The 15,437-nt window shown below is 34.2% G+C and overlaps 4 protein-coding genes across 4 annotated transcripts; 2 read left to right on the forward strand and 2 right to left on the reverse strand.

Moving 5' to 3' along the window:
* The first annotated feature begins 993 nt into the window (after positions 1 to 993).
* Positions 994 to 3,265, forward strand: LOC129940385 (uncharacterized). The gene is made up of 4 exons (XM_056048701.1): positions 994 to 1,225; positions 1,283 to 1,339; positions 2,046 to 2,253; positions 2,312 to 3,265. Exons 1-4 carry the CDS (start codon positions 1,202 to 1,204, stop codon positions 3,232 to 3,234), a joined length of 1,212 nt encoding a protein of 403 aa, XP_055904676.1. The 5' UTR covers positions 994 to 1,201; the 3' UTR covers positions 3,235 to 3,265.
* A 13-nt stretch (positions 3,266 to 3,278) lies between these two features.
* Positions 3,279 to 4,870, reverse strand: LOC129944763 (uncharacterized). Its single transcript, XM_056054429.1, has 4 exons — positions 3,937 to 4,870; positions 3,679 to 3,879; positions 3,363 to 3,607; positions 3,279 to 3,291 (listed from the first exon to the last, which is right to left on the reverse strand). The coding sequence occupies exons 1-4, from the start codon at positions 3,955 to 3,957 to the stop codon at positions 3,279 to 3,281; spliced, it is 480 nt and encodes a 159-aa protein (XP_055910404.1). The 5' UTR covers positions 3,958 to 4,870.
* Positions 4,871 to 6,480: 1,610 nt separating this feature from the next.
* Positions 6,481 to 7,713, forward strand: LOC129940439 (uncharacterized). The gene is made up of 2 exons (XM_056048785.1): positions 6,481 to 6,701; positions 6,760 to 7,713. Exons 1-2 carry the CDS (start codon positions 6,548 to 6,550, stop codon positions 7,680 to 7,682), a joined length of 1,077 nt encoding a protein of 358 aa, XP_055904760.1. The 5' UTR covers positions 6,481 to 6,547; the 3' UTR covers positions 7,683 to 7,713.
* A 13-nt stretch (positions 7,714 to 7,726) lies between these two features.
* Positions 7,727 to 9,336, reverse strand: LOC129944772 (uncharacterized). The gene is made up of 5 exons (XM_056054439.1): positions 8,588 to 9,336; positions 8,385 to 8,526; positions 8,127 to 8,327; positions 7,811 to 8,055; positions 7,727 to 7,739 (listed from the first exon to the last, which is right to left on the reverse strand). The coding sequence occupies exons 1-5, from the start codon at positions 8,614 to 8,616 to the stop codon at positions 7,727 to 7,729; spliced, it is 630 nt and encodes a 209-aa protein (XP_055910414.1). The 5' UTR covers positions 8,617 to 9,336.
* Positions 9,337 to 15,437: the final 6,101 nt, after the last annotated feature.

The following is a 15,437-nucleotide window of genomic DNA, read 5'->3' on the forward strand; positions in this document are numbered from 1 at the left end:
ACATTTTGCACGTGAATTGCCCGTGAACGAAAACTCTCCACTTTGTTCTCCACTCAGCTTCACGAGCAAGTTCACGGGTGAACCAAAAACTAAAAATTTGTATGGGTTCACGAGATGGTTCACAAGTATGTACTATGCTTATCCCTGGTACTATATGAGTGCAACAGTGCACAAAATATTAATTCATGGCCACTTACATAGAGGAAATATATTAACTAGAGTCCCGACTTAATGGGTTTGCTCTCTTTCGGCCTACAAGCTAAATTGGGAGGATTTTGTCCATAAGGATAAGCATGTGTTAGTGGTCCCGTGCATTTCATATGGGACCAAGCCATTATGAATGTAGTTGTTATGGAATTTGTGCCCACATTGCTCGACCGCGGGGGAAAAAACTATGAGGTGAAATCAGACGTTCAAAAAAGAAATCCGTTGAATTCAAAAATTGAAAAATGAATGCAATATTTGTAGAAAAATGAATTTCACAACTTCTTTTTAGTGAAAACTGTGCTAAAAATAATATTTGAATGCTTTTGGCACACAAATTCTATGTATTTTATGAAAAATTTCGCAAAAAACAGAAAAAATCGTGAAAGTATAAGCGCACCCTAGAACTGTAATGCGAACATATCCCAATTTGAGTTATGTCAAGTTTTGACAGATCAACAGCGAGGTGAGTATTTTGACAATTTTACGAAAATGTAAACAAACCAAAATTCAGTATCAATAAAGCAAATGAAGTTAAAACAAAATATTAGTTTATTGAAATAAAAATATATATTGAATTTAATTTAATCCTCAGATAAAGAAGAAACCAAGGATTACGTTGCAACAAGAAAAGTGGAAGTGGAAGCCCCGCGTAGGAAGCCAGCAACGCCGACATATTTATTGTGGAGTTAATAGGTACAAATTGAAGGTAAATGTGTTCATATTAATTTTTAACTCAAATTATATGAATATTGTTTTTTTTTTTAGTAAAAAATTACACTACGTGCGTTTTGTTCGCATTTCATATATAGTAAAGTGAGAAATTCCCAACAAAACGATCCGCAGTGGCCAGATTTTTGTATTTAAAAATTGGTACAACTGAAAGGAGATCTGTCAAAATAATAATAAAAAAAAAAACACACAAATAAGAAGAAAGTTTTGTGAAAATCAAAAGTCAAAATTAACTTAACAAGAAAAACTAACTAAAACTAATAAAATGGATAATTTTCAAGAAGAAATGGTAAGAAAACATCTGGAAATTTATATTCTATAAAAAAAATTAATTTAACAATTGCAGCTTTTGCGTGAATTGATCGAGTCCAGTGCCAGCGGGAATGAGTCTGAAGAAGAAATGGTAAGAAAACATCTGAAAATTGAGATTCTATAAAATAAAGTTCATTTAACAATACATGTGTTTTGTTGGAAAATCTATCCATAGTAAAGTTAGATTTTACACGAATAACAAAAACAATATCCATAGTGAGAATAACACCGATAAAAGTTAGAGTAGAATCTGACTATGGATAGGTTTTTGACATTTATACCATCCTCGAATGGATCTTATGTGATTTCGTTCTCAAATGTTGGTACGATGAATATTGCATTTGTATCTCGATGGCTGTGTTCGTTGAGTAGTTCTGCATTTGGAATCATGTGTGTTTCCCATTGTGGAAAAAACGAATCTATTACTGTTGATATTATTTAGTTTTGTTAGTGAAAATGGACTAACTGGGCTTATTTTGCAAGAAAAAACAATAAAAAAGAGTTTTATGTTTTGCTATGTTTCCAAAAAAGGTTTATCTCAGTTTAGAATAGATAAATCTCAACTCGATTCAGGTATATAAAGAAATGAGGCGAGCTTCAAGCTCGCTTCAACACCACATGTTAATGTAGTAGTCTACGAACAAACCCCCTTTTTGAAGTTTTTATTATTATTTTGACAGATCTTCTTTCAGTTGTACCAATTTTTAAATACAAAAATCTGGCCACTGCCGATCGTTTTGTTGGGAATTTCTCACTTTACTATATATGAAATGCGAACAAAACGCACGTAATTGCAGCTTTTGCGTGAATTGATCGAGTCCAGTGCCAGCGGGAATGAGTTCATACTAGGAATGTTTTTTGAAGAGCATACTAGTCTCGAAGACTCAACAGAAGACAAAAAACATGCCACTGTAGATTCCTTTATAATGACCATTGAGTCTTTCAGTGAAGAAGATTTCAAATCCCACTTCAGATTGCGGCGTTCAACAATAGAGCGTCTGATAAGTAAGCTTTGCTATTCTTTATTCCATTGAGATTTAACTAAATCATTATTTTTTTTCAGCATCTTATTCTCAGCATTATTTGTCTCTTCACGCAGTAAATAGAGGAGGACGCATTAAAATAGGGTGCAGAAAAGAAGTGTTTATGTACATTTGGTACATCAGCAACACTGTGACCTTTCGACAATTAGCAAACCTTTTCGGTGTAACAAAGTCCTCCTCATGGGTTGTAGTGAATCGAGTTTGCAAGTGGCTGGTATCCAAAGGACAGGACTACATAAAATGGCCTCAAGGAAATGCTGTTACCGAAAACTGCAGAAAATTTGAAGAAAAAAAAAGAATACCTGGTGTTCTGGGTGCAATAGACTGCACCCACATAACAATCGTAGCTCCAAAGATCGACAAAGTGTGCTACTACAACCGCAAGCATAAGTTTACAATTATCTTGCAAGCTGTCGTCGATGCAGATAAAAAATTCATTGACATCAGTTGTGGTGAGCCAGGATCTCTACACGATAGTAGAGTTCTCAGGCGTTCTCAGTTATTCAAAAAGGCTTTGAGCCACACCAACCAACTATTTCCGGCAAATTCTTTTATTTTCGGTGATTCAGCGTATGCCGCTTCAAACTGGCTAGTGCCACCATACAAAGACAATGGCAGATTAACAGAACAACAAAGAACGTTTAATTATGTTCATTCTGCTACAAGAATTGTTGTAGAACATGCCTTCGGCTTGTTGAAAGGAAGGTTTAGACGACTTCTTAAGTTCACTGAACAACGAGATATTCGTTCGGTAACAAATCTCGTTGTCAGTGCATGCATTCTGCACAATTTATGTATCGCGATGGGCGACACATACAACGACGAAGGAATTAGCCAAGAAGAAGAAACCGACACAATAGATGCAGCTGAATCAACCTCGAACCCAACAACAAATCGTCGTCAAATATTGTTCGAATACTTACGTGAACATAACATCATCTAAATAAATAAAAACATATACACATAACATTTTACTTATTTTTTTTTTTATTCAAAATTTCTTTCAACAATTCCAATTTGAGCTTTCTTGATTCTTGTTTTTGTTTTTCTACTTCCATGTATTCTGCCCACTTTCTGTTCTTGTCCTCTCTGTCCTTTTGTTTTTCTTCGATTTTCATTTTGAAATACAAAGATCGAGAAATCTTTCGCCTTTTGGATGCAGCGGCAGTGGAGGTCGATGGAACATCGTCAGTGGCAGTGGTCTCTAGCATGTCATCATAGTTTGCATCTGATGGTTGGGTAGTATGCAATTGCATGTCATCAGAGTTTTCATCTGATGGTTGGGTAGTATTGTCCTCTGAAGTTTCACTTGAGTTCTAAAAGATTTAAACAAATATGCATAAATATGTATATGGACAAAGTTAACAAAAACCAAAAGATAACTTACTCCAATTGCGGCTGCTCCATACGTGACGTTGTGGACGTTTGTCACAATGGGCTTGCTTCCAAAAAGCTCGTCCATTTTTTCCATAAACGGAGCAACACATGGTGCTGCTCCAGTGCGGTTGTTGTTATCTATGGCATATTTATACGCACGCACTAGTGTTTGGATTTTTACCTCTAAATGGGTGCTGGTCGTATCGGAGTCCTGAAGCAGAAAGTAATTTTATGTATGTAGGTAGGTATAGGTACTCCAAATACTTACAGCATAGCCAGCGGATAGCATGTCTTCTAAAAGATGTTTATATCCAGTTTTTTTTTGCGGCTATGCTGGAACTCATCAGCTCTGGCAGCATAAAAATCCAGAAGGGCTTCTGTGGACTCCTTCGTCCAGTTCTTTTTGTTTCTAAAGAATATTTAATTATTTAATCATGTAGTTTATAAGCTAAAATTAGTTTTTTATTTACCTTTTTCCTGTTTTCTTTGTGTTTTCCATTTCACACTTGACTTGGCGGTCGATTTCAAAGTTTTAACCAAACAAATTTGACATAAAATACAAACTTCAAGAAGGGGGTTTGTTCGTAGACTACTACATTAACATGTGGTGTTGAAGCGAGCTTGAAGATCGCCTCAATTCTTTATATACCTGAATCGAGTTGAAATGAGCTTAATTTGACTCGATTCCCGTCGGAGTTCGGATTCGAGTCAAAATTTGTGGAAAAAAACCTGTGTGGAGGAGTTGGTTTTACAGATAATGCGTTATGGTCTGTTTATTTGCATGTTTGTGTACAAAAAATATAGTTTTGTTTTAATCAAATTAAAAAAAAGTGAAATTTTTGCACATGGAGTAGGTAGCATATTCTTATATGGTGCTGAAATATTCAGTTTTTCATTGTTTAACACGAATCAAATTATCTCACTTGCACTTCTTAAGAAACATCGAAACACCATTTGCATTTTAGAAAGTGTTGTCAAACTTAATCATTTTTAAATCTTCTTGTGCGGTGGAAACATCAAAAAGATTTATCTAATCTAAACTGAGATAAACCTTTGGTGGAAACATAGCAAAACTTAATTATCTTTTCTGAGAATGACGACGAGGTATACTCTTGAAACCTTGCAAAGCAATGTAAAATACAACAACAAATAAACAACATGTAAGTTTTTTTTTTAAATTAGACAAATTGTATAAAATAATAAATACAATTTTTGTTCATAATGTTAAATAAATATCTTTTCTTTTGTTTTCTCTTGCAAAATAAGCCCAGTTAGTCCATTTTCACTAACAAAACTAAATAATATCAACAGTAATAGATTGATTTTTTCACCAATGGAAAACACACATGATTCCAACTATGCACAACTACTCTTCCAACACAGCCATCGAGATACAAATGCAATATCAATCGTACCAACATTTGAAAACGAAATCACATAAGATCCATTCGAGACTCGTATAAATGTCAAAAACCTATCCATAGTGAGGTTCTACACGAACTTTTATCGGTGTTATTCTCACTATGGATATTGTTTTTGTTATTCGTGTAAAATCCTACTTCACTATGGATAGATTTCCCAACAAAACACTTGTATTGTTTTTGTTATTCGTGTAAAATCTAACTTTACTATGGATAGATTTTCCAACAAAACACATGTATTGTTAAATGAACTTTATTTTATAGAATCTCAATTTTCAGATGTTTTCTTACCATTTCTTCTTCAGACTCATTCCCGCTGGCACTGGACTCGATCAATTCACGCAAAAGCTGCAATTGTTAAATTAATTTTTTTTATAGAATATAAATTTCCAGATGTTTTCTTACCATTTCTTCTTGAAAATTATCCATTTTATTAGTTTTAGTTAGTTTTTCTTGTTAAGTTAATTTTGACTTTTGATTTTCACAAAACTTTCTTCTTATTTGTGTGTTTTTTTTTTTATTATTATTTTGACAGATCTCCTTTCAGTTGTACCAATTTTTAAATACAAAAATCTGGCCACTGCGGATCGTTTTGTTGGGAATTTCTCACTTTACTATATATGAAATGCGAACAAAACGCACGTAGTGTAATTTTTTACTAAAAAAAAAAACAATATTCATATAATTTGAGTTAAAAATTAATATGAACACATTTACCTTCAATTTGTACCTATTAACTCCACAATAAATATGTCGGCGTTGCTGGCTTCCTACGCGGGGCTTCCACTTCCACTTTTCTTGTTGCAACGTAATCCTTGGTTTCTTCTTTATCTGAGGATTAAATTAAATTCAATATATATTTTTATTTCAATAAACTAATATTTTGTTTTAACTTCATTTGCTTTATTGATACTGAATTTTGGTTTGTTTACATTTTCGTAAAATTGTCAAAATACTCACCTCGCTGTTGATCTGTCAAAACTTGACATAACTCAAATTGGGATACGTTCGCATTACAGTTCTAGGGTGCGCTTATACTTTCACGATTTTTTCTGTTTTTTGCGAAATTTTTCATAAAATACATAGAATTTGTGTGCCAAAAGCATTCAAATATTATTTTTAGCACAGTTTTCACTAAAAAGAAGTTGTGAAATTCATTTTTCTACAAATATTGCATTCATTTTTCAATTTTTGAATTCAACGGATTTCTTTTTTGAACGTCTGATTTCACCTCATAGTTTTTTCCCCCGCGGTCGAGCAATGTGGGCACAAATTCCAAATTGACAGATCTCCTTTCAGTTGTACCAATTTTTAAATACAAAAATCTGGCCACTGCCGATCGTTTTGTTGGGAATTTCTCACTTTACTATATATGAAATGCGAACAAAACGCACGTAATTGCAGCTTTTGCGTGAATTGATCGAGTCCAGTGCCAGCGGGAATGAGTTCATACTAGGAATGTTTTTTGAAGAGCATACTAGTCTCGAAGACTCAACAGAAGACAAAAAACATGCCACTGTAGATTCCTTTATAATGACCATTGAGTCTTTCAGTGAAGAAGATTTCAAATCCCACTTCAGATTGCGGCGTTCAACAATAGAGCGTCTGATAAGTAAGCTTTGCTATTCTTTATTCCATTGAGATTTAACTAAATCATTATTTTTTTTCAGCATCTTATTCTCAGCATTATTTGTCTCTTCACGCAGTAAATAGAGGAGGACGCATTAAAATAGGGTGCAGAAAAGAAGTGTTTATGTACATTTGGTACATCAGCAACACTGTGACCTTTCGACAATTAGCAAACCTTTTCGGTGTAACAAAGTCCTCCTCATGGGTTGTAGTGAATCGAGTTTGCAAGTGGCTGGTATCCAAAGGACAGGACTACATAAAATGGCCTCAAGGAAATGCTGTTACCGAAAACTGCAGAAAATTTGAAGAAAAAAAAAGAATACCTGGTGTTCTGGGTGCAATAGACTGCACCCACATAACAATCGTAGCTCCAAAGATCGACAAAGTGTGCTACTACAACCGCAAGCATAAGTTTACAATTATCTTGCAAGCTGTCGTCGATGCAGATAAAAAATTCATTGACATCAGTTGTGGTGAGCCAGGATCTCTACACGATAGTAGAGTTCTCAGGCGTTCTCAGTTATTCAAAAAGGCTTTGAGCCACACCAACCAACTATTTCCGGCAAATTCTTTTATTTTGGGTGATTCAGCGTATGCCGCTTCAAACTGGCTAGTGCCACCATACAAAGACAATGGCAGATTAACAGAACAACAAAGAACGTTTAATTATGTTCATTCTGCTACAAGAATTGTTGTAGAACATGCCTTCGGCTTGTTGAAAGGAAGGTTTAGACGACTTCTTAAGTTCACTGAACAACGAGATATTCGTTCGGTAACAAATCTCGTTGTCAGTGCATGCATTCTGCACAATTTATGTATCGCGATGGGCGACACATACAACGACGAAGGAATTAGCCAAGAAGAAGAAACCGACACAATAGATGCAGCTGAATCAACCTCGAACCCAACAACAAATCGTCGTCAAATATTGTTCGAATACTTACGTGAACATAACATCATCTAAATAAATAAAAACATATACACATAACATTTTACTTATTTTTTTTTTTATTCAAAATTTCTTTCAACAATTCCAATTTGAGCTTTCTTGATTCTTGTTTTTGTTTTTCTACTTCCATGTATTCTGCCCACTTTCTGTTCTTGTCCTCTCTGTCCTTTTGTTTTTCTTCGATTTTCATTTTGAAATACAAAGATCGAGAAATCTTTCGCCTTTTGGATGCAGCGGCAGTGGAGGTCGATGGAACATCGTCAGTGGCAGTGGTCTCTAGCATGTCATCATAGTTTGCATCTGATGGTTGGGTAGTATGCAATTGCATGTCATCAGAGTTTTCATCTGATGGTTGGGTAGTATTGTCCTCTGAAGTTTCACTTGAGTTCTAAAAGATTTAAACAAATATGCATAAATATGTATATGGACAAAGTTAACAAAAACCAAAAGATAACTTACTCCAATTGCGGCTGCTCCATACGTGACGTTGTGGACGTTTGTCACAATGGGCTTGCTTCCAAAAAGCTCGTCCATTTTTTCCATAAACGGAGCAACACATGGTGCTGCTCCAGTGCGGTTGTTGTTATCTATGGCATATTTATACGCACGCACTAGTGTTTGGATTTTTACCTCTAAATGGGTGCTGGTCGTATCGGAGTCCTGAAGCAGAAAGTAATTTTATGTATGTAGGTAGGTATAGGTACTCCAAATACTTACAGCATAGCCAGCGGATAGCATGTCTTCTAAAAGATGTTTATATCCAGTTTTTTTTTTGCGGCTATGCTGGAACTCATCAGCTCTGGCAGCATAAAAATCCAGAAGGGCTTCTGTGGACTCCTTCGTCCAGTTCTTTTTGTTTCTAAAGAATATTTAATTATTTAATCATGTAGTTTATAAGCTAAAATTAGTTTTTTATTTACCTTTTTCCTGTTTTCTTTGTGTTTTCCATTTCACACTTGACTTGGCGGTCGATTTCAAAGTTTTAACCAAACAAATTTGACATAAAATACAAACTTCAAGAAGGGGGTTTGTTCGTAGACTACTACATTAACATGTGGTGTTGAAGCGAGCTTGAAGATCGCCTCAATTCTTTATATACCTGAATCGAGTTGAAATGAGCTTAATTTGACTCGATTCCCGTCGGAGTTCGGATTCGAGTCAAAATTTGTGGAAAAAAACCTGTGTGGAGGAGTTGGTTTTACAGATAATGCGTTATGGTCTGTTTATTTGCATGTTTGTGTACAAAAAATATAGTTTTGTTTTAATCAAATTAAAAAAAAGTGAAATTTTTGCACATGGAGTAGGTAGCATATTCTTATATGGTGCTGAAATATTCAGTTTTTCATTGTTTAACACGAATCAAATTATCTCACTTGCACTTCTTAAGAAACATCGAAACACCATTTGCATTTTAGAAAGTGTTGTCAAACTTAATCATTTTTAAATCTTCTTGTGCGGTGGAAACATCAAAAAGATTTATCTAATCTAAACTGAGATAAACCTTTGGTGGAAACATAGCAAAACTTAATTATCTTTTCTGAGAATGACGACGAGGTATACTCTTGAAACCTTGCAAAGCAATGTAAAATACAACAACAAATAAACAACATGTAAGTTTTTTTTTTAAATTAGACAAATTGTATAAAATAATAAATACAATTTTTGTTCATAATGTTAAATAAATATCTTTTCTTTTGTTTTCTCTTGCAAAATAAGCCCAGTTAGTCCATTTTCACTAACAAAACTAAATAATATCAACAGTAATAGATTGATTTTTTCACCAATGGAAAACACACATGATTCCAACTATGCACAACTACTCTTCCAACACAGCCATCGAGATACAAATGCAATATCAATCGTACCAACATTTGAAAACGAAATCACATAAGATCCATTCGAGACTCGTATAAATGTCAAAAACCTATCCATAGTGAGATTCTACACGAACTTTTATCGGTGTTATTCTCACTATGGATATTGTTTTTGTTATTCGTGTAAAATCCTACTTCACTATGGATAGATTTCCCAACAAAACACTTGTATGCTCAACAAGACTGGCGATCAAATCGCTCTATTCTGATGGCTTATATCCTCATTGTTAACCTTGTAGGAATGAGAAGGGCCAATTACAGTGAAGGGATCGATGTCGCAGAAGTCTGAAAAGCTTCGCTTTGCAACCTATCTGACATGCTTCATTTGACGAGATGGATATACAAGTCGAGAGTTGTTATAAAGTTGAGGAATTCTCTTTACTTGGTGGTCATTCATAGCCAAGCCAAATACAAATACAAGTTGAATTAATTGCAGCGTGTGATAGCAGTAGCACATTCACGTAATGTGCCACCGTGCAAGCCATTGAATGCGATACTTGATCGATCCTGGATGGTACTCCGGCTTGATGACATTGTTTTCGCATTGTCGACAACGCAGAGATCGCTTCCGCTGCGAATAGAGGTTATTCACTGTGAATAGTTGATCGGCAGGTTGACCATGACGCTGCTAAATTGTCGTGACTATAAAGAAATTAATTTTCATTTACAAGGAAATCTTAAATGGAAGTTGACTTACTTTTTTTGATGTTGATATTCTGTGTGAAAATCGATGGATTCCACTCGCCGACATCGTCAGTAGCTGCCGAGAGACTGATCTGAATCTGTTTGGCTTCTTGAAGATTCTTGTCGGGCCAGCTCATTTGCCTCCGAATGATTGCCACCGTTAAGCCAGTGCGATTCTTAGGAGCAAAATAAATGGATTCGTTGTAGATTTAAAATTTGAACTCTCTTACAGCCAAGGTTGGACAATTTTTGAGTATTCCTGCGATTGTATTCTTGTTTTTCTTGCGTCTCTTGCAGAACTGCAGACTGGTAGTATACTCTTTACACCTAGAAGATGAAGATTAAGCTAGTTGACTACGATATGAATGTTTCGATACGTACTTACACAATTGATGGAGAAGGGCGTCAGCTGTCGACTATTACATGGCAAAACTTCCACTTGCATCATTGACTTGGTGGTGTTGTTTCTAATGGTTTTGATGGTGACACCTCCGCCGTCAACGCCTGCGGCAGCTCTTGACATTGAGAACTGCATACAAAAACAATGGGCAATATCTGTAGTTAAAAACATTGATATTATTTTGTTAAGAGAAATATAATATACAAAAAACTTACCTGCAAATCAGCGCCTTGTTTGGTTTGCTTTCCAAATTACTTAAAGGAAATTGCTTCCTGCATTTTGGCAATATCTAAAATGAAAAGACAGACTATAAAATAAATCCATTATTGTTGCACCTCCTTCACTGCAATTTGACTTACTTTTTATTCAATGAAGTGAACTTGTATATACCCTCTTCATTATAAAGAATTTTGGTCTGAAAAATATCAAATTATATTAAAAATCAAAACAATTAACAAAAACTTACTCTTAAAATCCGAAACCCATTGTTTTGTTTTGCAAAATTGATTGTCATTTTTGACAGGTCACAAAAATTCTATAAGTTTCTTTTTAGCCCAATCCCCCATTTTGCTTTTTTTTCTCCACTCACATGTATTCACCGATAGAGAATTTGAGAGAGTTCACCTCGAATTTGGGAGAGTTCACCTCGAATAAAATTTGAGGGTGTTTCAGGTAGGACGGGTACCGGTCGGGACTCTAGATAATATATTTCCTCTATGGCCACTTAATTGCTTCTTCTTGCCTCTTACCGATTGGTCAGTTAAGTGAAGAAGCTTTAGAATCAAAAAAACAAAGATTTTAAAATTTTCCGCGAGCAATTCAGTCGAAAAACTTCCAGAAAAGACAATTTGACAGATATTTTTAATAGAATGATGATTTCGTCAGATCCACTGTTATCAAGTCTCAGAAGTCAGAATCTTTTTGTCACTAAAAAAGATTTTCATTCAGATGCTATCGATATGTTTGATGTGGATAATATTTCTACTGAAAATGAATGAACAAAATTTTATTATGTATTAATTATATTATTAAATCAAAACTACGAAATTCATTACAACATTACAAAAAAACATTGTTGTTAATATATGCTAATTAAAAATTTTGCTCATAATTCTCACTTTTATTCAATTCATTGTGCATTCATTCTTAACAATACATTTGTTCTTTGAAAAAAATACATTATTCTTGAAAATAAACACAAAAATTAAAAAAAAAAAATATTTTTTTTCGGTGTAAACACGTAAGTTTATTCTTAAGAAAACACTCAAAATTTAAGTTTTCTTAATAAAATTTAAGTTTGAACCTATTCCTACGCTTATACAAGGCTTTAAAACAGAAGAAGCCACTTTAGACTTTTCAAAATAAATAATTGCACAAAATCACCATTCTTGCCCCACTGTACGGCGCTCAGTATTAATTTTGTTTTATTCATAATATTTTAAATTTAGTCGATGAAATAAGACCTAACCCTTCCAGTTCCTTAACAACAAATAATTTGTCGAGACAAAATTCTATAAAAAAGTGAAAAGTAAACGGTAAACAAAAAAATGTAAAATCAGGCCAAGCATTTGCTAAGCAGCGCAAATATGTTTATTTCGAGCAACTATCTTTCCTTTTGTCCTCGATGGAAGACCGCCCAACTGTCAGAAATTGTGAAATTGAGGAATTCGATACAAATTTGTAGGTGTTCCTTACAGAACCACAGAGTACACCCGAAGTAACCGCACAGATCCAAGCGAATGGATCAAAAAAAGAAAGAAATGGACATATGAGAGCAGGATTTTTTGGAGATTTAACGGAAAAGAAAAGAGGTTTATGTAGACGAAGATAAACATTTTTAATCTCTGTGTTAACATCGTTTAAAAAACAGCGAACAATTTGATGTCAAAATTGAGTTTTTGCGCGTTTTGAAACGAAATGGCCAAAACAAAGAGAGCTTTAAAAATAGAGAATCATTCATACATATTAAAGAAACGATTCAGACTCCGAATCAAATTAGTTGGACGTGTAGCCATTCATTTCATTTTTTAAATTTTGAATTACATTTTATGTTTATTTATTGCATTAATAAATTATTTTTTTTTGTAATTAAAACAATCTTTATTTGCTTACCTCAGTTTCACCGCCAGTCTTTCTTCTGGAGATATTGCTTTACCCCACCTGGTATTTTTGAAAGTTATTAAAGGTCGTTTCAAAAACCGAAGTTCAATAAAACTTCTGTCGCTCATGCGAAAGTAATTGAAGAACTTTCATAGGTTGAATCGGAGCCGGAGGTCTAGATATATTTTTTGAAATTGCCCTTTCACATTGGCTTTTGATTACAGGTTTATTCCGTCTTTTTAATTCGAAGGCACATTTCAGTGCCAGTTCGTAAAAATCTATAACCAGAAAATTTTATCGACTTTCAAAAAACAAAAAATATATTTTATATAATTTTGTATTCCAACAATATATCTACTCTTTTCTTTCATAAGCAAAAGAGTAGGACAAATTTGAAACTATTTTGTTTCGTGTATATGAGATAGAAATAGTGAATAAATGTTTTCTGTGTATTGGTTTATTTCGTTGATTACTTTTGGAGTTCCTCAACGATCAAACTATTTGGTTTCAAAAAATTAGAATGTACGCGCCTAGCCTAAAAGTCCACAACCGCAGCAGAAATTATAACTACCACCTTTCTTAATAAATCGAAATGGAAAAATTTGAAACATTAGGAAAGATAAAGATAACTTTAAAAATCTGATAACATAATCTTATTTTACCATCTAAAAACTATCTAACTATCTCATATAATATTTTAAGGGTATAAATCTTTAAGGTCTTTCCTTTTTTAACTTTTCTGGGTCACTTACCAACTTTTTGCTTTCAAGTTTCATAATTTTACTGAACAAATAAATGCAAAAATTCAGATAAACCTATTTTTGCTTTTGCTCTAAATAAAAAATATAAAAATAACCAAAGCGGTTATAGCTCGTGTATGTCGGGCAAATTTGGGACGGGTGCAAATGGCTTTGTAGGATATGTCCAACTCAAGGCTGATTAAGTTGAAGTCAAATACTATGTCACTATACTTAGGTATAGGTATATACATACAATAAAATTAGTACAAACTAAATAGTTGATATTTAAATTCACAGTTATCTCTTTTTTCTGAAATAACGTATAATTTTAAGGTACAAAACACAATCTTCGTACGCTTTTTCACAGGTAGATGGCGCTGCCATATGCGTGTATTTTTCACTTTTCGCATATACATACTATTTTAATACAGAGCCATTGTATATATGTGTACTATATGGAACAGACATTTGTGTTGAAGCCTTTTTTTTTTTTTTCAAATTCATTTTTATTTATTCAATCTTAAACCTATCTTAAAGCTAGACAAAAATTCATAAAACTAGCCTAATTATCCATAACTTACAACTAACTTAATGGTCCCATACGGACACTCTAAGCTAAACTATAACACTAATTACTAATGCCTTTCGGCCTTAAGATCTATTTTACTTCAATTTAAATTTTATTTGTTTTGTTTTTATTAGAAAATTTTGAAAAAACTAATATCAATAACCTTTTTTATTTATTTTTACTTACAAACTACTTAAAATAAGGTCCTTAAATAAAACTTAAAAACTAACTTAAACTACCTATTCTACCTATAAACTACTTAAAACTAGAACAACCACAGCAGCAAATCTAACTATCTAACATTTTTGTTATTCATATTTCGTTGTCTTTTTCCCATTATCAAGTGCCGATTGAAGCCACCAAAACTGGTTCTCCTGCTTCACCCTATCAGTTCGGTCCCGCTCGGACACAGCCCTACTGAACCGAAGGAGCTCTGCTCCGCCTTGTGCCATGACGTCCCGATTGTACAGGAGTCGCCTATCCACGGTTCTTCGTCTAACGTGGTAGATTAACGGGACTGCCAATCTATCCTGTATCAGACCGCATTTGTCTAAAAAGAGGAATGCCTCTGGTGGAATGAAGCCGCTCAAGCGCGCACTCTCTAAATACTCGTCGTTCGGATAGAACGCCCCGAAAATTAAATTGTTGGTCGAAGACATAGCTCTTGCAATGTGACCTCGAACGAGTTTTATCACGAAATTGTCAATTCTGTTGATTCGAGCCCCGTTGTACAGGACCTCGTTGGAATAATAATGCACATAAGAAGATTCGGCTGTTCGATATAAGCCGGTACAGCGTCGTAAACACTGCCGCTCGAACACCCGAAACTTCTCCATCTGGGAAGGGGCAACGTTGAACCACACAGGACAACCATAAACGATCATTGGCCGTATGAGGGCCTTGTAGCAAATTACCTTAACTCTGGGGTCAAGCCGACTGCTAAAAAACAGTCGTTTCGTCAGAGCGAAGTGTTGAAGCCTCCTACCACCTATATGGCGCTGACTGTCAAAAATTTAATGTGGGATATATAACTTTTAAATTTTAATCTCATAAGAATAAAGATATGTGTGGGTGAGGGAGTTATCTGAATCAGCTGTTTACTGCTAAATTCAGTTCTTGTCATAGTTAATAGGTTTTTAGTTTTTTTTTTGAAAATTGTATTTATTTGATTTAAGATTGATTTAGTTTGATAGAATATTTTGTTACCAAATTTTGAATATGTGGATGGAAAATAATATACAGTCGATTTTGGATGAAGTCAAGTTGGTAGAGGGTGGTTTTGTATATAGGATGTTATATTCGTCTAAGGTTGGCGTAGATAGTAGGTCAATGAAGTACGTATAACACATTTTTTTTTTGCGAAATTAAAAAAATATTCAACGGGTTGGAAAGGAGGTCAAAGTG

The sequence above is a fragment of the Eupeodes corollae genome, chromosome 1, assembly GCF_945859685.1.
Source record: "Eupeodes corollae chromosome 1, idEupCoro1.1, whole genome shotgun sequence".
NCBI classification, from domain to species: domain Eukaryota; kingdom Metazoa; phylum Arthropoda; class Insecta; order Diptera; family Syrphidae; genus Eupeodes; species Eupeodes corollae.